The sequence below is a fragment of the Triticum dicoccoides genome, chromosome 2A, assembly GCF_002162155.2.
Source record: "Triticum dicoccoides isolate Atlit2015 ecotype Zavitan chromosome 2A, WEW_v2.0, whole genome shotgun sequence".
NCBI classification, from domain to species: domain Eukaryota; kingdom Viridiplantae; phylum Streptophyta; class Magnoliopsida; order Poales; family Poaceae; genus Triticum; species Triticum dicoccoides.
In genome coordinates this window covers 663502098-663524852 of record NC_041382.1, presented here as the reverse complement: position 1 = coordinate 663524852, position 22755 = coordinate 663502098, and the positions used below count along the sequence as shown (strand labels likewise).

The 22755-nt window shown below is 41.6% G+C and overlaps 1 protein-coding gene and 1 long non-coding RNA gene across 2 annotated transcripts; both read left to right on the top strand.

The window, feature by feature from the left end:
• The first annotated feature begins 5415 nt into the window (after positions 1–5415).
• On the top strand, positions 5416–6630 carry LOC119359795. The gene is made up of 2 exons (XM_037625881.1): positions 5416–5781; positions 5901–6630. The coding sequence occupies exons 1-2, from the start codon at positions 5500–5502 to the stop codon at positions 6006–6008; spliced, it is 390 nt and encodes a 129-aa protein (XP_037481778.1). The 5' UTR covers positions 5416–5499; the 3' UTR covers positions 6009–6630.
• A 182-nt stretch (positions 6631–6812) lies between these two features.
• Positions 6813–8195, top strand: LOC119359793. Its single transcript, XR_005172665.1, has 3 exons — positions 6813–6855; positions 7449–7538; positions 7897–8195. It is a non-coding gene; the product is annotated as an uncharacterized LOC119359793 (long non-coding RNA).
• Positions 8196–22755: the final 14560 nt, after the last annotated feature.

The window sequence follows — 22755 nt, the reverse complement described above, 5'->3', positions numbered from 1 at the left end:
CGCGGGGGTTTCGGGGGCAAATAACTGCCCGCACCCTACCGCCAGGGGCTCTGGCGGTAGGGTTAGACAGTCTACCGCTAGTTCCCCTGGCGGTAGGGTGCGACGGAGGGGGATGGTGGCCGTTTCTGCGTGCTGACGTGGAAAGTATCCTACCACCAGGGGCCTTGGCGGTAGGCTGTCTAACCCTATCGCCAGAGCCCCTCGCGGTAGGAAAAAGGGTCAGATCCCGAAAAAATTTCAAACCAGTGTCAGATCCTGAAATTCTTTGTCAAAAGGGTCAAAACATGAAATTTTGCCTTCACTGAACGCTGACAAACTCAACGACTAGTCTGAAACGCGAAACGTCATACTTACCAGGCAAAACACAGGAGAGGAAAAGAAGGTCCAGGCAGGTTTGGGTCGCAAAAGTGTCATCGATCTTTGATCACGTCTCATAAAAATGTGCCAATGGCTGAATCATGTCTACTATGTTCCTAGGCTCGAAAGGAGGTTTGTAATGCAATTCAGACCATCTCCAACAGCCGCGCTGAAAAAATAGTGCTTTTTGCGTGGGCTACCGCTCCAGGCGCTCCAGTGAAGACGTAAAAACTGCGTGCGCGGCATATCTAGTTCAGCGCACGCGCCGAAACACCATCGCGCGCCGCTTATTTGCTGCGCTCGCTCGTGCGCGCTGGACTCTCGAGCGCTCGCTCACAACTCCACCTACCCCATCCAGCCGCTGGCGCCGCTGCCGCCCACGCCACCCCATTTCTTCCGGCAACCGTTCTGGCGCTTCCCGGCCTATCCCCGTGCCGCCGCGGCTTCCTCCGTCTCCCTCTAGTCACCGCCGCTCGTCGCGCGCGGTAGTCCTCCGATGAACAGCGCCCGGCCACCCACTGCCGCTCGGCGCCCGCAAGGTGTTCGACAAAACGCCCGCAAGGTATGTATTGCTTCAACTTCACATTTTTACATGAATTTGGTGCATGTTGTTTGTAGTTTTTATAGCCTAGTTTAAATTGAACATTGTAGATGAGTTCGTCATATGATTCTTCCGAAGAAGAATTTGATATGAAAGAGGAGGAGGATCTTGCAATGATCCTAGCTATGCACATCAATAAAAAACCGAAGCACGGTGGTTCGGTTATGGGTCGGCAGAAAATTTGGAGGGATAGGATCGATGCCCACAATAGACTGATGAGGCACTATTTTGTGGAGAATCCCACATCCCCGAGTCGTACTTTCGTCGTTGGTTTAGGATGAGCACCAAGTTGTTCAAGCGCATTGCAAAGAAACTAGCGAGCCATGACCGGTTTTTTCAGCAAAGGAGGAATGCCGCCGGAGAGCTCGGGCATAGCACCTTTCAGAAGGTGACAACCGCTTTGCGTATGTTGGCATACGGTATCCCCGCTGATCTAGTTGATGATCACTTGGCCATGGGTGAGAGCCAAGCCATCATGTGTGTCAAGCGCTTCACAGCCGGAATTGTGCAAGTGTTTGGCCAGGAGTATTTGAGATCTCCCAGTGCTGAAGACGCCACAAGGCTATTGGAGATGAACAAAGCTCACGGCTTCCCAAGTATGCTTGGCTCAATAGATTGCATGCATTGAAGTTGGAAGAATTGTCCTAAGGCATGGCATGGGCAATTCCACGGCCAAAAAAGGGTTCCACTATAATCCTTAAAGCGGTGGCCGATCAAGAGACTTGGATTCGGCATGCTTTTTTTTGGAATGCCTGGATCTTTGAATGACATCAATGTTGTCAACCAGTCACTACTGATGAATAAGATTGCAAATGGTGAACTGCCACCGGTGCAGTTTGTAGCAAATGGACGTACATACAACTATGGCTACTATCTTGCGGATGGCATCTACCTAAAGTGGCAAACATTTGTGAAGCCGTTGAAAAAAGGAAGGTAAGAAAAATCTTAATTTCCACAATGCTCAGGCGGCGGCTAGAAAAGACGTGGAGAGAGTTTTTGGGATTTTGCAAGCCCAATTTGCTATTCTAAGAGGACCGGCTAGATTTTAGGATCAAAAATGCTTTGGTACATCATGCACGCTTGTGTGATCATGCACAATATGATCATCGAGAATGAGCGTGGCCAAGATGTAGACTATTCTCACTATGAGCTCTTGGGACATCCCGTGCGAGTGCGGCGGAGGGCTGAAAGGGTGGCCTATTTTGTTGCCTCCCATCATGCCATTCGATGTCCCGAAGCGCATGATGATCTTCAGAATGATCTCATTGAGGAGTGGTGGGCTTGGAATGGCCGACAAAATGCATCATGATTTGTGTGTTTGATGTTGTATTGTTGAACTATTTGTTGTATTGAAAGATAAACTATTTGTTTGAGTTGTAATAATGAAATTGAACTATTTATTATTGATTTATTTTGTTTGTGTTTAATTTTCTTGCTTGTGTTTGGAGCGCATATGTTGTTTGTGCGAGAGCGCGCGCTGCATTTTAGCGTGCCTGCTGGAGCTACGCGCGCGCTAAATTTATCGCGGCCGCTGGAACTAGTGCTCCTCGCCTCGTCAAAGTAGGCGATCGACGCGCTGTAAATTGATTTTTAGCGTGCCGCACATTGGGCAGCTGTTGGAGATGCTCTCATGAGTTTTCGAACGACGGGGAAATTCCAATAGGTTTCAACGATATTTTCCTAGTTCTTATTCCCAAGGTCAAAAGCCCGGACCTTCTCTCTCATTTCCGGCCCATTGGTCTGTGTAATGTTTTGTACGAAAAAGCGGCAAGGGTTCTTGAAAACAGATGAAAAGGGTGTTCCTATTCCGATCCCCTAAGAGCACAGTGCCTCGTTTCGGGTAGGCTTATCATGGACAATGTGTTAGTTACTTATGAGTGCGTGTGTGCAATCAAGAAGTGGAGAAGGAGGCAAACTTTGCATGCAATAAAGCTATACATGATGAAAGCCTATGATCGAGTTGAGTGGATTTTCTGGAGGAGATGATCACTAGTGCAAAAATACTTATGCACAACTTTAATTGATTGATCATCACTACTCAAGTTTATTTGGAGAGGTGCCACCACGGACACACTCTTTCTCAACAGGCTTCAGCTTGCTTCGATGGACTTGGCGCACCTAGAAGCAGCATTTATAGGGGATGAGGTCAAGAAGGTGGTGAAGGACATGCCACCGGATAAGGCGCCGGGGCCGGATGGTTTCACTAGCAAATTTCTGCATCTTGCCGGCACATAATTAAGTGCGACTTAATGAGGCCTCTCCAATCTTTCTATCATGGTGACATGCATGGATTGCCGACAATTGACAAAGCGGTAGTTTATTGGCTTCTCAAGATGGATGGGGCGATGGACATAAAGGACTTCAGGCAAATTAGCTTAGTGCATGGATCAGTCAAATCTTCGACAAGATACTTGCAACAAGGCTCGTAGAGGATCTACCAAAACTTATGGTGAATCATCAAAGCGCCTTCGTGAAGGGACGCTCGATCCATGACAACTTTATGCTGGTACAATGCACGACATGACGCCTACACGCTCTCAAGGAATCTACGGTAATGCTCAAGCTCGATATTTCAAAAGCATTTGACTCAGTGAGGTGGCCATTCTTGTTGGAGGACATGAGAAGAATGGGCTTTTGCACGCAATGGATTGCTTAGATATGTGGTGAAGGAGTTCCCGGCATGCCGATCTACAATGGAAGGGGGATAAGGCAAGGCGATCCGCTCTCTCCCATGTTGTTTATTCTGATCATGGAGCCACTACACCAAATTTTTGGGATTGCAACAACTCGTGGAGTCCTTGATCCTCTGGCAACAAGGGGTATGAATCAGTGGCTCGCAATGTTTGTGGATGACATCATGATATTCTTAAAGCCACGTGATCAGGACTTGCAAGCTTGTGAGTCACTTATGCAGATGTTTGGGGAAGCCTCATGATTACTCATGGTGGATCAACTGGGAGTATGCTTACCAAAGTGGAAGGCTACTTCCATGCTAAAAGGTAGAAGATTGATCCTTGTGCAGTCTATGCTTTGCCTGATTCCAATCCATGTGATGCTGGCATGTTGCCCTTGGATATTCCTTAGAAAACAATCATGGCCACGATCAAAATGTATTGTGGCTTCTTGTGGTGTGCAAAGGCACAGGCCAATGGTGGGCAGTGCGCGGTGCCTTGGGAGATGGTGTGTAGTCCCAAATGGGCTGGTTGTTTAGGTATCCCAAACTTAGATGGCTAAATATCATGATGCAAGCATGGTGGCGCCAGTTACAAAGAGCTGATCCTAAGAGGCCATGGGCGGAGTTTCAAATACAAGTACCGAATGGATCTTTGTAACTTTTTCGATCAGCAACAAGGTTAGTGCTTGGCGATGGTCGTACACCAATGTTCTAGGAAGATAGATGGCTCAACCGGTACCGGGTACAAGAGATTGTGCCTAGCCTATATGAGCGTCTGGGTCACTACATGAGAGCTTCATGCATGGTTTGGCATGCGATACATACAGGAGAATGGGCAGTGGACATTGGCCCGGAGCTCTCACCGCTAGAATTGCACGAATACTTCAACCTCTCGACTCAAGTGACGATGGTGCAACTTGATCCGGCAAGCAATGACTCCATTTCATGGGCCTGGGAGTCGGATGGGTGGTTTTCCTCTAAATCGGCGTAGAAGGTAAAATTTTGGAGAAGAGAAGTGATCCCCACGCGGGAATTCACATGGAAGTCCAAGGCTCCTCTTCAATGTCGATATTTTGCATGGCTAGCAATTCAAAATAGGTGTTGGAATTTGGTTTGCCTTGCACGTAGAGGTCTCGATCACCAAGATGCATGCCGATTCTATGACCAAGAGGATGAAACCACAAATCACATCTTGATGGACTACATCTTCGCTCCACTGAACTAAAGTTTGCTTGGCTCTACACAAACCTGATTGGGCCCCATCCAATGGAACGAGATTAAGGGGGTGGTGCACCGACAGGGGAGGAACCGGACGAGAGAGAAAGGATATAAGAGTGATCACCCTTCTGGTTATGTGGGAGCTTTGGAAGCACAAAACGCAATTGTCTCGATGAGGCAATGCCGTCATGGAATCATGTAATGCATATAATTGAGAGTGAGGGTAATACATGGAAATGGGCGGGTTTACTTAAGGGTGATGTAGGTGCCTTTCGTGGGGCCACAGCAGAATGGGCAAGTGTGAGAACATAGCATTACAATGATATGTGGATTAGTGGAGTTGGGTTTATATGGCATGTAAACACCAACCTAAAGGGGCTCTTTACCCCCACCTCCTTATTTAATCTCTCCCTAATAATAAAGCACGGATTGAGTCTCCGGGTTCACCGTCGCGCACTTTTTACAAAAGAGACCCCGTAGTTTCTGATATTAAACCCGCACTCCTTTTTTAAAGTGGCTAATCTGAAAAACGTTTCGTTAAAACAACCAAACCTCCGCCTCCTCCCCTGCTCTCCCATCATCCGCAGAAGCCCACCCAAGTCCTCGCTCGCTCGCCGAGATCCATGGCGGCCGCGGTGGCTGGGAGAGGATGCGCACGGGAGGAGGAGTTCAGCGAGCTGTTGTGGACCTGCTATCCATCGTGCGGGCCAGCAACCGCTGCCGCTGCCAGCAGCAGGAGGCGCGGGCGGAGATCCCCTTGTGGGACCGGCGCCGGCCGAGGAAGGCCCCGGCGGCGCCACCGAACGAGAAGCCCGCGGCCGATGACGATAGTAGCGAGGGCATCGCCAGCCCGGACACCACGCTTGCCTTCCCCGAGGACGACGAGGCGGCGGCGACGGACGACGAGGCCAAGGCCAGCGCACAAGACAAGGTGAGCCGCCGAGCCGCGAGATCTGCGCCCGCCCGCCTCCCTCCGCCAATTTGGCCCGCTTTGATTTTGATTTCTTGCTGCTCCTTGACGTGTTCGTCCTTCCCTCTGCCTCCGCTCAGTGGCCGAGGTGGAGCTATACGCCACCGAGGTTGCCTATGTCGTGGGTGAGGAGGAGGATGGCGAATGGGAAGCACCGAAGATTGACAACCCCAACTCCCCAAGTGTGAAGAGGCACCTGGTTGTGGTGAATGGAAGAGGCGGATGAAGCAGAATCCTTCCTACAAAGGCAAGTGGCATGCACCCCTGATTGACAACCCCAGCTACAAGGGAATCTGGAAGCCCCAAGATATCCCCAACCCTGAGTACTTTGAGCTTGACAAGCCTGACTTTGATCCAATTGCTGCTATTGGAATTGAGATTTGGACAATGCATGATGGCATCGTTTATGGCAATATTCTTTTTGCCGATGATTAGAAGGTAGCCACCTCTATCCTGGAGAAGACATGGAAGCCCAAGTTTGATGTTGAGAAGGAAAAAAGTAGATGGCTTAGTGGATCATCTAGCCTCCCACTTGGCAAGGTGCAGCGACCCTCTTCTTGTTTTCTCTTTCCCAAGAGCACATCATGGATTATCAGCAGGATTGAGCCGATGATCTAGATCGAGCAGGTCAAAGGAACTTGCCAGCAACACTCCTCTTTGATCTGGTATGTCGTTCATCTCGGGTGATTTCTACCCTGGAAAATAACATGGAACATCAAAAACTGCATTTTGAAAAGGTTACTGCAAACTTGATTTTATTTATCTTGCATTTATGAAAATTTATGAATAGGACAATCGTTCGTGTTTTCTTCCAGATGTTCTAATGTATAAAACGATGCCATGATAGTTGGCATTCATGCTTCAAGTATGAGATCAGCTCAACCATCTCCAATAGTCTTCTTTCTTGCTATCCAAGACTTAAAAGAGCAGAAAATCTTTGAACAAGGGGTGGATGGGGGTACACGGTTTGGTCCCCTGTGCAAAATAAAACAGTTTTATGATACATAGGCTACAATTTTCAGAACTGAAACACAGGTAGGTTCTAGTTGTGATTCCGATGTACAACTTCGATTAGTATTTATTCCCACTGGCTATATATACTACCTATGAAATTTGTGGAATTTTGATCAAATTTGTAATGCATGGCCTATCAGCTTATTCTCTGTTATCTAGCTTGTTCATCTGTTAGCCCAGCTAAAATAATTCTGCTGTTTGTATTTGATTGAAAAATATCATGAGCTTATGAGTTGATTTCACATATTTATTTGACAAGCCCGGTTGTATTTGGCAACCTCTGGCTTAATTTTCAATTTGACAGGCCTATTGTTTAGTATGTCTGATATACCACGCAATTTGTACAAGAACCAAAGGATTATTGTAGTCTGCATGTGTGCATCCTCTGTAACTATTAGTCTATTATGATAACTGACAATAAATTATGATGGCATCCAAGGATTTGTACCCTGACTATAATGCTTTGCCATCACCTTAGATTATAAGTTTGATATTTTAGGAAGCGTGTTACTTAGAACAACTTATTAAGGTTATCTGAAAACATAGATTACACAAAACCTGAGTTTTTGGATGGACAAGAGCAAGTTGATTATGATGTTATCTTTTCTGCATAGCATGGACGCCCTGCACTGCCCCCACCAGGATTGCGCTGCCTTGCCCTGCCCGATCGATGCCGGCTACGTCGCTACACTCCCCACGGCCAGGTAAGTGCCTAGGCCAAGTAACAAGTTATCACATCTTCGTGATCTAGTTAAATGTGCCAATGGACAAGTACGTACCATCCTATAGATATTGTTGTCATTGTTCTTCTGTTGTCAGTATGACAAAAAAAAGAATTCATCCAGTCCAGGCCCTCCTCCTTAGTGCATGATGGTAATGTGTGTGTTGTGGTCAGCTTGCAGTGGCAGATAGTTCACAGTCCCAACTCCAGTGTTAACTCTGTTATTCTCTTACTAATACTTCCATAAGATAAGATTGTAAACTAAATCTGCTGTTGTGTCATATTATTATCATCTGATTACTAATTAAACTAATAGTAAGATATTTTATACCCTTTTGTAGATGGTGCAGACTTTGCAGGTGTTCAGAGAAATGATGTGCTATTCAAGGGGTTTGGGAGCACTAATAAAGAATCTCTTGCTGAACTTTTTGTACCACTAATGATTAAAGTGAGTTCTTTATAGTTTGCTTCAATTTATTGTAGGAGGATATCTGGTGCAAAAGCATAATTCGATGCAGCCATGCTTTTTTGTCGATGAATTTAATTTGACAATGTTCCTATATAGTTCCAGTTATAAATGTAGCCTTAGCTCCTTGCAGCAAACATCTCCACGTAAAGTTAACTCCACCATGTGTTCAACCTCTAAACTCACCTGACACCGCCTGTAATGGGATGACCTTGTTCATTTGAGTGATGACATTGTTGTCATTTGACCTTCAGATCATTTTCCTCTGAAATAGTGATTAATTAAGTAACTTTGTTCTTCAATATGATGATCCTCTTTCCTCAGAACATGATTAAGCCACATGATTCCATCATGTAGTGTATAGCTTGTCCTAGCTCAACTTACAGTTGTTATTTAGCTCCTCCATTTTCTAACAATGTGCACATGTCTACGTTTGGGAACCTTGGAAACAAAATGCAATTGCGATATTTGGGATTGAAAGCAAAAAAAAGGTGGGAAGCTGTCCCGTAATAACAAGGAAAGAGGGATTCCGTGAAAAAAGTGGGAAGCCAGACGTCCCGTAATAAGAAGAAAGTGTCCTAATAAGGAAGAATGGAGAGAACAAAGAAGGAAAGGAGGGGTTCCGTGAATTGATAATAAAGAAGGAAAGGGAGAGATTTCTAGGATTGATATTAAAGAAGTAAACCAGCTAGAAATCAATCAAAAGTCTCCCCCTCAAAAAAATTTCATCCTCTGCCCTAGCTATAATCCCATGAACGAAGTTTTACCCTGTCCATAACTCGAGAGAAAATTATATTAAATTTATTTATTTATTGTTTATAATCACCGGGAAAAATTATGTTAGAAAATACTATGCCTAAGTCATAATAAAGAAATTATTTATTTATTGTTCATGTACAATAAATTTTTGAGAATTATAATGAAAAAGATAGTACCGGTTAAAAATAGGTGCTTGATTGTTGGGCACGAATAGTGTATGCTACACAGTCCCTAAACCTAGCCAACATTGCTTCATGAAAATTCGTGTTACCTCCGTAGTGAAGCAAAAAACATTGTACTAAAATGGACTTTACTATTTACGGTATAATGCGATATGTTTTGGGCATCACTAAGCAACTCCAACAAAGGCATGAAAAGATACTCACAACCAGGTAGATATCTCTATGATTTAAATTCCACACATCTTTAGTACACTTCTGAAATACGTTTATATTTTTCTGCAATACATATTTTTATGGCAGGATGGAGGATTTCAAAGAGTTTGTTCATGTCATCATGCTTGGCGGTGTGTCATGGAATGAGAGGGGGTCTTGAGCAATTGGGTTAGGAAAGTGTGGTTTTTTTTCACCCGATGCAACACACGGACATTTGTGATAGTATATAATACGCACACTTGTGCGTATTCGATAAAAAACTTTAATTGGTGGCGCGCCACTTTCAATCCATATCGCAACTATTTTTCTGAAATACCAATGGCGTGGGCATATTTCGTATGCCATCACTATTCCATTACTGGTGGCATGACTAACAAATAGCACGCCATGAGTATGTGGGACACATTAGTCTGGCCAAGCGCAATATAATGTCGACGTGGCAAAACAACCCACACAATCACTATTATGCCTACTGGTGGCATGATACTTCTCGTCACATCAATTGTATATTCTACGGGACCACTTTGGGTCCTACATGGCAGTGTTGTGCCTGGCCACCAGCAAGACAAACAAGTAATAGCATGGTTAATTCTGATCGGATTATATATAGAGACTTATCCCTCACCTATAGCTACCACTCCTCCCTCCAAAAAATCTCTCCCTGATCGCTGCACAAATCCCTACATACTTATACTTGTGGCCGGCCTCTGCCACAATCTATCGACGGCTATCTCAATCATATTTGTCTATGATCTTGGTAATGCCCAAATTTCGATTTCATCAAATTTCTGACACTCAATATATGTCAGATTTTAAAAAAAGGTAATGTTGAAATGTTTTGTGACCTCGTTAGCTATATATAACTTTTTCCTATATACTCTCTTGTAGGCAACTAGATCGATCGAACGATTCATGCATATGGATCAAACTATAAATCGGTTCTTCAAGGTGGCATTGGAAGATATGAATTGAAAGGGTAAAAGGAAGATATTATGTCCTTTTAAGAGTGCAAGAATGAGGTTTTGATCGACCCTTTTACTGATCGTGTGAGGATGCACTTGCTCAAACATGATTGCATGCCTAGTTATACACGATGGGCAAGGCACGGTGAGGACGAGGATGATGCCAATGTCAAAAGGGCGGCAAAAGAGGAAGTAGGATACCCTTTCGATGAATAGCCAAAAGGAGGGAAGTACGAACATGAGATAACCGAACATGAAGAAGATCATCAGGACGGACAAGATGGGGCGGCGGTTGAGGAAGCAAGAAACCCTGTGGACGAAGAGTCGAAAGGAGGGAACAACCAAGAGCCAGCCAAACATGATATCTGTATTCACTTCTTTTAGAGCTACACCACCCGTGGATAATCCTCCCCAGGCCACACAATATCTTTATCCACCCAAATTTTTAGATCTCCTTGTTAAGCAACTCTGTGTTCTCGGGATACCACTGGAATTTACATATAGTAATAAGAACCAAATTAGAATCACAACGCTAACGAAAAACCGAATGGAATTTGAAATATCAATTACTTTAATGTGGTCCTTGTTGGAAATATGCCCTAGAGGCAATAATAAAATTGGTTATTAACATATTTCCCTGTTCATGATAAACGTCTACTATCCATGTTAGAATTGTATCGATCGGGAACTCAGATACATGTGTGGATACATAGGCAACACCGTGTCCCTAGTGAGCCTCTACTAGATTAGCTCGTTGATCAAAAGATGATTGAGGTTTCCTAACCATAGACATGTGTTGTCACTTGATAACGGGATCACATCATTAGGAGAATGATGTGATGGACAGGACCCATCCTTTAGCATAACATTTGATCGTTCAGTTTATTGCTATTGCTTTCTTAATGTTAAATACATATTTCTTCGACCATGAGATCATGCAACTCCCGGATATACTGGATGAATACCTTGTGTGCTATCAAACATCACAATGTAACTGGGTGATCATAAATATGCTCTACAGGTATCTCCGAAGGTGTCTGTTGAGTTGGCGTGAATCGAGATTGGGATTTGTAACTCCGTATGACGGAGAGGTATCTCTAGGCCCTCGCGGTAATACACATCACAAGAAGCTTGCAAGCAAAGTGACTAAGGATTTAGTTGCAAGATGATGTATTACGGAACGAGTAAAGAGACTTGCCGGTAACATGATTGAACTAGGCATAGAGATACCGACGATCGAATATCGGGCAAGTAACATACCGACAGACAATGGGAATTACATATGTTGTCATAAAGGTTCAACCGATAAAAGATCTTTGTGGAATATATAGAAATAAATATGGGCATCTAGGTCCCGCTATTGGTTATTGACCGGAAAGGTGTCTCGGTCATGACTACATAATTTCTGAACCTGCAGGGTCGCACGCTTAACGTTCGTTGACGCTAGAGTAGTATTGGGATATTTGATGAGTGGTCACCAAATGTTGTTCGGAGTCCCAAATGAGATCCCAAACGTTACAAGGAGTCTCGGAATGGTCGAGAGGTAAAGATTTATATATGGGAAGTCACATTTTGGGTTCCGGAAAAAGGTGCAGTTTTTTCGGTATTGTACCGGGAAGCTTCCAAAAGGTTCCGGAGGGGTCCGGAAATCCACAAGTGGGTCCACCATGACCCAAGAGCTAGCATGGTCTGCGGGGAGGCACCTAGGCCTTATTGGGTGATAACCCAAAAGTATAGGGGATCACAACAGTTTTCGAGGGTAGAGTATTCAACCCAAATTTATAGATTCGACATAAGGGGAGCCAAAGAATATTTGCAAGTATTAGCAACTGAGTTGTCAATTCAACCACACATGGAGATTAATTATCTGCAGCAAAGTGATCAGTAGCAAAGTAATATGATATTTTTGATAATAGTGGAAGCAACAATAGTAGCGGTAATAGTGATAGCATTGATTTTGTAGCAAGTGAAATAGTAACAACAGTAGTAGTAACTTAGCAAGATCAATATGTGGAAAATTAGTAGGCATTGGATCGGTGAATTCTTCGAATGATATTCATCATATATAAATCATAACCTAGGGCGATACAAAACTAGCTCCAGTTCATAAATATAATGTAGGCATGTATTCCATAAATAGTCATACGTGCTTATGGAAAGAACTTGCATGACATCTTTTGTCATACCCTCCCGTGGCAGCAGGGTCCATAAGGAAACTAAGGGATATTAAGGCCTCCTTTTAATAGAGAACCGGAACAAAGCATTAGCACATAGTGAATACATGAACTCCTCAAATTACGGTCATCATCAGAAATTATCCCGACTATTGTTACACTGGGGTTTACAGATCATAACACGTAATAGGTGACTATAACTTGCAAGATCGGATCTAGAACATAGATATAATGGTGATAACGTAAACGGTTCAGATATGAAATCATGGCACCCAGGCCCAAAGTGACAAGCATTAAGCATGGCAAAGTCATAACAACATCAATCTCAGAACATAATGGATACTAGGGATCAAGCCCTAACAAAACTAGCTCGATTACATGATGAATTTCATCCAACTCCCTCACCGACTAGTGAGCCTATGAAGGAATTACTCACTCCCAGTGGGGAGCATCATGGAATTGGCAATGGAGAAGGATTTGTGATGACGAAGATCGAAGATACCCCTCTTTGGAGCCCCAAACGGACTATAGATCTGGTCTCCCGATGAAGAACAAGAGGTGGCGGCGGCTCCATCTCGTGAAACACGATAATTCTTTCTCCCTGATTTTTTCTCTAAAGTAAGATTTTATAGCATCGGAGATAGGGTCAGCGGGTCCACCAGGTGAGCACAACCCACCTGGGCGTGCCAGGAGGGGGGGGGGGGCGCCCTGGTGGGTTGTGCTCACCCAGCCCTCCCTCTGGTGGTTCTTGGCTCCAATGTTTTTCTTTTATTCCATAAAAATTCTCCAAAAAGTTTAGTTCCAATCTGAGAACTTTTATTTCTGCACAAAAACAACACCATGGTATTTCTGCTGAAAACAACGTTAGTTCGGGTTAGTTTCATTCAAATCATGCAAATTAGAGTCTAAAACAAGAGCAAAAGCGTTAGGAAAAGTAGATATGCGGGAGACGTATCAACTCCCCCAAGCTTAAAACTTTGCTTGTCCTGAAGCAATTCAGTTGATAAATTAAAAGTGAAAAAGAAAAACTTTTACGAACTCTTTTGTTCTTGTTTACAGAAATAAGCTTAAGTAGTACCCAGGTTTTCCGCAAAGATTATAACTAACCATGCCAACAATAACTCTTAGAAATTATATTAACTCATATCAATGGCATATGCAACTAGCGAGCAATAATAAAGTATCTCAAATGACAACACTTTGTCAAAACAATCATGATATAACATAACAACAATGGTATCTCGCTAGCCCTTTCTGAGACCACAAAACATAAATGCAGAGCACCTCCAAAGTTCAAGTAGCGACTAAACATTGTAATTCATGGTAGAAAAGATCCAGTCATGATGGACCCAACATTAGCTATACACAATGCATGAGGATGACAATAGTGCTCTCAGATCTAGCGCTTATTTGAGAAGGTGATGACACAACATAAAATTAAATAGATAGTCCCTTGGCAAAGGGAAGTAGGGATTTGCAGCGGTGCCAGAGCTCAAAATTTTAAAACAAAGATAAATGAAATTTTGAGAAATGCATCCTTCCTGTTTACTTCGTGACCATTATTTATCGATATCTTCCATGATAAACACATTAGTGGCAGTTCCCGAGCAATAAAAGCAAAGGTTTACTCCCCCTCCACCAACAAACACACTCCACGGCTAGCCGAATCCGCGGGTACCTTCCATACCAACATCATTCCTGGGGGTTTTTGTTTAATTATTTGCAATTTGAATTCGGGACTGGGAATCCCTATTACCGCCCCTCTTGTGCAAGGATGAGTGAATAAACACTCATCATGAGAATAGCCCGCTTAGCATGGAAGATACCGACTACCTCCTGTTGCTATACGAACAATCCAGGCACACAAAGCCGAATGTTTGTTTGAAGTTTTTAGAGGTGTCACATGCAAATTTACTTAAAACGGCAGTGTAATACCACATATAGGTAGATATATGATGGACTCATATAGAATAACTTGGGTTTTATGATTTTGATGCACAAGCAGTATTCTCGCTTAGTACAGGCGAAGGCTAGCAAATAGGTTGAGAAGCGGTCAGCTAGAGAGCGAAAATGGTCATGAACATGCATTATGCATAAGTAACATCGGATACTAACATGAGTAGGATATGAACACCTTGAACATAAATATCATAGAGGCTATGTTGGTTTTGATTCAACTACATGCATGAACATGTGCCAAGTCAAGCCAGTTGAAACATTGAGAGGAGGATACCATATCATCATACTATATCACAATCATTTTAACGCAATATTGATATCCAAGATAAATCATTATCCACCCCTAACTACTTAAGCATGGCATTAGAAACTATAATATCTAATTGGCATTGCAAACATGTTTGATCATAACAGGCTGGATCATGGTACTAGGTTAAACATATTTACAAAAACAGAACAAGTTGAGTTCATACGCGTTTCTCTCTGCCACAGCCAGTTCATCAAATATCATCATTATTGCCTTTCACTTGCACGGCCGAATGATATGAAAATAATAATAGTGCAAGAGTGTCGTGGACTAATTAATCTGGAATCTGCAAACATTTTATTCAAAAGGAGAAAACAAGGCAATTTGGGCTCTTTGTTATATCAACAATAATGCATATGAGAGCCACTCAACATTTTCATTGTGGTCTTCTCCTTGGTATGACTCAATAAAAAGAAAAGAATTTCCAAGAAACGCACTGAAATATTTTTGGAGTTTTTAGTTTTTCTTGAAGAAAGCAAATTAAAGAGAAAAATAAAAACGAGAAAAACTATTTACACGGGAGAGCTCCCAACAAGCAAAAGAAGAACAAGGAAATCTTTTTGGGTTTTCTTTTAAATACTACAACTAAGTAAACTGGAAAGAAAAACCGAAAATAAGCAAGCAACATTTTTTTTGTGATTTTCTCAAAGTTTTTCAAACACACAAGAAGAAAATGGGGAAATAAATCTAGCATGGATAATACAATGAAAAAGTGTGAACACCGGCAACTGGAATGTAATGTGTGAACATGAATATAATGTCAATGGAAATACGTACTCCCCCAAGCTTAGGCTTTTGGCCTAACTTGGTAATCACCACTCGTAGTAGCCCTCCAGTCCCATGTTGAAGTGCTGTGGAGTAGGCACCTGAGCGTCCCACTCCCGAGGCTCCTCCTCAGCCACTACTTGAGTGTTCCGGTAGGCAATGATGTCATCTGGCATGACCCTGTATCCGCCCCTGGCAATAGAATCAAACAAAGCAGGTGCAGGCAATGAAATAATATCATGGGTATCCACACTGAAAACCAGGTTGTAAGGAACATTATTAATAGTGTCCTCGCCATCAATAAACTGATGAGCTACCATCTCCTGGCGATCTAGGTAAACCTCAGGCAAACGATGATCATGTTGGCGTATCTGAACATTAAAATGACTCGCTAAGCGAGTGGCGTAAATCCACCATGAATTTTCCCTTGGTCTTGTTAAGGTGCAAACGGCGTGCAATAATAGCCCCTAGGCTAAAGGTGTTATCGCCGTATAGTGCACAACATAAGATAATGAAATCGGGGGCACTAAGTGCACCAACCTTCTCTCTAGCATGTAAACACTACGCGATAAATAGAGCAAACTAGTGCACAAAAGGAAACTGCAAAGCTAGTGGCAGTGACACTCGATACCCCTCTCTCATCTCCCACTGATAGAGTATGATAAAATTCCTCAAACTCTGCAGGTCTAGGCTCTCTTATTTCCCCATCAGAAGGGATCAGGCATATGTCACAAAAATCAGTAAGTGGTATCTGACGAGTCTCAACATATAAATTAAACCGCACCTCAGGGGGATTATTCCTACTCAAAAAATGAAAACTTTGCACAAAGGAATTTGTAAGGAGATGATATTGTTCACGCTCAGCTGCGATGAAGTCGGTGAGACCAGCATTAGCAGCAAATTGTGCGAACTCTTGACGGATCCCGGCTCCATCCATGAAGGGGTTATACGGCAATTCGCCGGTCGCACCTCCGCCATTCTCCGAGTGTGAAGATTATTGTACGATGACTCCCCAATGACTCCCTTAGAGTTCTTCTTGGGAGTAAACTTCCTAAAGAAACTCATCTTATTCCTATTAATAAAATTCTGAAATTTTTAGTCCACAATTTTTTTGTCAATAGAACTTTACAAGATTGATAACAATTACTCATAGGGAGGCATAGAGGCTATATTGGGCATTCAAACTACTTAGAACTCTAATAATTCAACATGTAAGCTCATCTACAGCAGCACCAAGAGTAGCTAATTATTTAAAATATAATCCACTAAAGCAAAAACTAATTGGACCAATGGAGGAGTCACAAACCAAGTAGCAATCCCCCAAAATAGTTTTAGAAACGGAGCTTCCAGCAAAGAGATTGAAATCCACGAGTTTGAGAGCAAGAACACGGGAGAGATAGAGAGAGAGCAATGGTGTTTTTTTCTGGAGGTAGGTGATGACATGGGCTAAAGAGATAAGTGAGGGGGCCCACATGGGGACCACAACCCACCAGGGCGCGCCCAGGTGGGTTGTGCCCACCTGGCGCACCCCTCTGATGTTATTTGCATAAAAAATCTTAAATAATCGGAAAAATCATATTGAATTTTCAAGGCATTCTGAGAACTTATATTTTTGGGTCATTTTTTATTGCTCGGGAAATTCAGAAAACAGCCAAAACATGACATTTTATTTTATTCAACTAACAAAACAGAAAACAAAAGTTAAGGACAGAAGGTTGTGCTCACTAAATTCATCAACTTCATACCTCTAAAAAATGATCCATTAATAAGGTTGATCAAGTCTTATTAACAACCACCTTCGGTTAGCATGAAATTGAAGAACTTTCATAAAACACTAAGTTACCTCAACGGGGATATGCATCTCCTCAACAATAAGCATTTCATATTTCTATTTGGCAGGAGGTAGTTGAAAACTTCCAATAGTAAGTGTCAGAGATTTTTCAATAGCATTAATACCATCCACTTGGAATTGTTTCTTTGGAAAGTGCACCGTATGTTCATTACCATTGATATGAAAAGTAACCTTGCTTTTATTGCAATCAATTACAGCCCCTGCAACATTCAAGAAGGGTCTACCAAGGATAATCGACATGTTGTCGTCCTCGGGCATCTCAAGTACAAAAAAGTCAGTTAAGATAGTAACATTTGCAACAACAATGGGCACATCCTCAAAAATACCGATAGGTATGGAAGTTGATTTGTCACTCATTTGCAAAGATATTTCAGTAGGTATGAGTTTATTCAAATCAAGTCTTTTATATAAGGATAAAGGCATAACACTAATACCAGCTCCTAAATCACACAAAGCAATTTTAACATAATTTCTTTTGATAGAGCAAGGTATAGTTGGTATCCCCAGGCCTCCAAGTTTTTTAGGTACTCCATTCTTAAAATAATAATTATTAAGCATTGTGGAGATTTCAGCTTGAGGTATTTTTCTCTTATTAGTGATGATGTCTTTTGTGTATTTTGCATAAGGAGCCCTGCTACTTCTTGAGCTTTGATACGTCTCCAACGTATCTATAATTTTTTATTGTTCCATGCTATTATATTATCTGTTTTGGATGTTTTATATGCATTAATATGTTATTTTATATTATTTGGGGGACTAACCTATTAACCTAGAGGCCAGTGCTAGTGCCAGTTTCTGTTTTTTTCCTTGTTTTACAGTTTCGCAGAAAAGGAATACCAAACAGAATAAAATTTTCGTGATGATTTTTCTTGGACCAGAAGACATCCAAAGGACTTGGAGTGCAAGTCAGAGAAGCCATGAGGCGGCCACAAGGACGGAGGGCGCGCCCCCACCCTTGTGGGCCCCTCGTGACTCCACCGACCTATTTCTTTCGCCTATATATTCCCATATATCCCAAAACCAACCAGGAGAGCCACGAAAACACTTTTCCACGACCGCAACCTTCTGTACCCGTGAGATCCCATCTAGGGGCCTTTTTCGGCATCCTGCAGGAGGGGGATTCGATCACAGAGGGCTTCTACATGAACACCATTGCCCTTCCGATGAAGCGTGAGTAGTTTACCACAGACCTACGGGTCCATAGCTAGTAGCTAGATGGCTTCTTCTCTCTCTCTTTGATTCTCAATACCATGTTCTCCTTGATGTTCTTGGAGATCTATTCGATGTAATACTTTCTTGCGGTGTGTTTGCCGAGATGTGATGAATTGTGGATTTATGATCAGCTTATCTATGAATATTATTTGAATCTTCTCTGAATTATTGTATGCATGATTTGATATCTTTGCAAGTCTCTTCGAACTATCGATTTGGTTTGGCCAACTAGATTGGTTTTTCTTGCAATGGGAGAAGTGCTTAGCTTTGGGTTCAATCTTGTGGTGTCCTTTCCTAGTGACAGTAGGGGCAGCAAGGCACGTATTGTATTTTTGCCATCGAGGATAAAAAGATGGGGTTTTCATCATATTGCTTGAGTTAATTCCTCTACATCATGTCATCTTGCTTAATGCGTTACTCCATTCTTTAAGAACTTAATACTCTAGATGCATGTTGGATAGCGGTCGATGTGTGGAGTAATAGTAGTAGATGCAGAATCGTTTCGGTCTACTTGACACGGACGTGATGCCTATATTCATGATCATTGCCTTAGATATTGTCATAACTTTGCGCTTTTCTATCAATTGCTTGGTAGTAATTTGTTCACCCATTGTAATATTTTCTATCTTGAGAGAAGCCTCTAGTGAAACCTATGCCCCCCGGGTCTATTTTCCATCTTATAAGTTTCCGATCTACAATTTTAGTTTCAGATTTACTTCCTTTGCAATCTTTTACTTTCCGATCTATCAACCAAAAATACCAAAAATATTTACTTTACCGTTTATCTATCTCTATCAGATCTCACTTTTGCAAGTAACGTGAAGGGATTGACAACCCCTTTATTGCGTTGGGTGCAAGTTGTTTTATTGCTTGTGTAGGTATTCGGTGATTTGTTCCTTGTCTCCTACTGGATTGATACCTTGGTTCTCAAAACTGAGGGAAATACTTACTCTACTTTGCTGCATCACCCTTTCCTCTTCAAGGGAAAAACAAAAGCAAGCTCGAGAAGTAGCAGGAAGAATTTCCGGCGCCGTTGCCGGGGAGATCTACGACAAGTCAAGACATACCAAGTACCCATCATAAACTCTCATCTCTTGCATTACATTATTTGCCATTCGCCTCTTGTTTTCCTCTTCCCCACTTCTAAAATGATTTTTGAAAAGATTTGCATTTTCTTTCGCCCTTCTTCCGTTCGATCTTGTGTTACCATGTGCCTTCTTTTTGCTTTCATCTTCGCTTGCTAAGAGTTTATGGATCCTCATCCTCTTGCTAATCTTTTTAAGAGATCCAATTACGATGAACTGATTTCTAGTGAGTTGTGTGCACTAGATTATCTTTATGAAGTTTTGCTTGAAATTCGTGAATCTAAAAATTGTGATGAAGAAATTATGAAGTGATTCATGATAGATCCTTGAATAAAAGGCATGATTGCAATGGTTTTACTATAAATTCTATTGATGTAAATTGTGCTAATAATATGCAAAACCCTAAACTTGTGGATGCTAGTTTTTCTATGTCCACTACTTGTTGCAACGATCATGATTGGGGTGATAATGCTTCTTATGATCTTGAAAATTTATTTAATCCTCATGATGAATATGTTTGCTATAATATTGAAAGTGGGTTTGGAAGAGTGTCAAATTTAGGAAATAATGATCCCACTACTTTGGAGTATAATCAATCTTATGAAATTTTTGATAAAAGTGGGTTTGGAGAGGTCATGACTTTAGTTAAAGATATTCCCACTATTTTGGAAGAGTGTCAACTTTGCATGCATGTGGATCATGTAGAGAAAATATTATGTGATAGCTATATTGTTGAATTTGAATATGATCCCACATGTACTCCCTCCATTCCAAAATAGATGACCCAACTTTGTACTAACTTTAGTACAAAGTTGGGTCATCTATTTTGGAACGGAGGGAGTAATTATTATTAGAGAGGAAAATATGGCTATAGAAATTTTCATGTTACTAGATTACCTCTCGTTATGTTGAGATTGCTATTGTTCCGTTCTTCTTCCTTGCATATACTAGTTTTTGTTTGCCTTGATAATTTTTTTGCTTATAAGATGCCTATGCATAGGAAGTATGTTAGACATAGATGCGTTTTTCACATGCTACATGATGCTCTCTTCGTGTTTAATTGCTATCTTTCAGGTGAGCATCATTTAAATTATCGATGCCTAGCTTAATGGCTTTAAAGAAAAGCGCTTGTTGGGAGAGAACCCAATATTTTTCCTTGCTGTTTTTCAATAAATAATTCACCTAGCCTCTGGTTAGATGTGGTTTTGTGTTTTAATTAGTGTTTGTGCCAAGTAAGACCTTTGGGATAGCTTACGGTGATAGTTGATTTGATCTTGCTGAAAAACAGAAACTTTTATGCTTAGGAAAACAATTCTAATTTTTAACAGAAGCGTGATGAAATATTGATTCTTTTTGAATAAGATTAATAAACAAATTGCTTAGGTTTTCCTAATTTTTCAGAATTTTTGGAGTTACATAAGTATTCGAAATATCCAGATTGCTACAGAGTGTTCTGTTTTTGACAGATTCTGTTTTCTATGTGTTGTTTGCTTATTTTGATGAATCTATGGCTATTATCGAGGGGTATGAACCATGGAAAAGTTTGAATACAGTAGATATTACACCAATATAAATAAAGCATGAGTTCACAACATTACCAAAAGTGGTGATTTATTTTCTTATACTAACGCATCTTATGACATTTTCTGTTGAGTTTTGGGTTGTGAAGTTTTCAAGTTTTGGGTAAGGATTTAATGGACTATGGAATAAGGAGTGGCAAGAGACTAAGATTGGGGGTGCCCAAGGCACCCCAAGGTAATATTCAAGGACAACCAAGAGCCTAAGCTTGGGGATGCCTCGGAAGGCATCCCCTCTTTTGTCTTCGTCTATCGGTAACTTTACTTGAGGCTATATTTTTATTCACCACATGATATGTGTTTTGATTGGAGCGTCTTGTATGATTTGAGTCTTTGCTTTTTAGTTTTCCACAATAATCCTTGTTGTACACACCTTTTGAGAGAGACACGCATGAATCATGATTTATTATAATACTCTATGTGCTTCACTTACATCTTTTGAGCTAGGCAATATTGCTCTAGTGCTTCACTTATATCTTTTTAAAGCACGACAGTGGTTTTATTTTATAGAAATTGATGAACTCTCGTGCTTCACTTATATTATTTTGAGAGTATCTAAACAGCATGGTAATTTGGTTTGGTTATAAATTTAGTCCTAATATGATAAGCATCCAAGAGGGATATAATAAAAACTTTCATATAAAGTGCCTTGAATACTATGAGAAGTTTGATTCCTTAGGATTGTTTTGAGATATGAAGATGGTGATATTAGAGTCATGCTAGTAAGTAATTGTTGATTTGGGAAATACTTGTGTTAAATTTTGTGATTCTCGTAGCATGCATGTATGACGAACCATTATGTGATGAAGTTGGAGCATGATTTATTTGTGGATTGTCTTCCTTATGAGTGGCGGTCGGGGACGAGCGATGGTCTTTTCCTACCAATCTATCCCCCTAGGAGCATGTGTGTAGTACTTTGTTTCGATGACTAATATATTTTTGCAATAAGTATGTGAGTTCTTTATGACTAATTTTGAGTCCATGGATTATACACACTCTCACCCTTCCACCATTGCTAGCCTCTCTAGTGCCGCGCAACTTTCTCCAACACCATAAACCCACAATATACCTTCCTCAAAACAGCCACCATAGCTACCTATTATGGTATTTCCATATCCATTCTGATATATATTTCCATGCAACCTTCCACCGTTCCGTTTATTATGACACGCTCCATCATTGTCATATTGCTTTGCATGATCATGTAGTTGACATCGTATTTGTGGCAAAGCCAGCGTTCATAATTCTTTCATACATGTCACTCTTGATTCATTGCACATCCCGGTACACCGCCGGAGGCATTCATATAGAGTCATATTTTGTTCTAAGTATCGAGTTGTAATTCTTGAGTTGTAAGTAAATAAAAGTGTGATGATCTTCATTATTAGAGCATTGTCCCATGTGAGGAAAGGATGATGGAGACTATGATTCCCCCACAAGTCGGGATGAGACTCCGGACGAAAAAAAGAGGCCAAAAAATGAGAGAAGGCCCAAATAAAAAAATGAGAGAAAAGAGAGAAGGGGCAATGCTACTATCCTTTTACCACACTTGTGCTTCAAAGTAGCACCATGATCTTCATGATAGAGAGTCTCCTATATGTTGTCACTTTCATATACTAGTGGGAATTTTTCATTATAGAACTTGGCTTGTATATTCCAATGATGGGCTTCCTCAAATTGCCCTAGG

Bases quoted from the DNA above. Each gene is read 5' to 3' on its own strand.
- LOC119359795 (XM_037625881.1), top strand. From the start codon at position 5,500: ATGCGCACGGGAGGAGGAGTTCAGCGAGCTGTTGTGGACCTGCTATCC. The intron at 5,782-5,900 runs GTGAGCCGCCGA...GCCTCCGCTCAG, and splicing joins AGGCCAGCGCACAAGACAAG to TGGCCGAGGTGGAGCTATAC.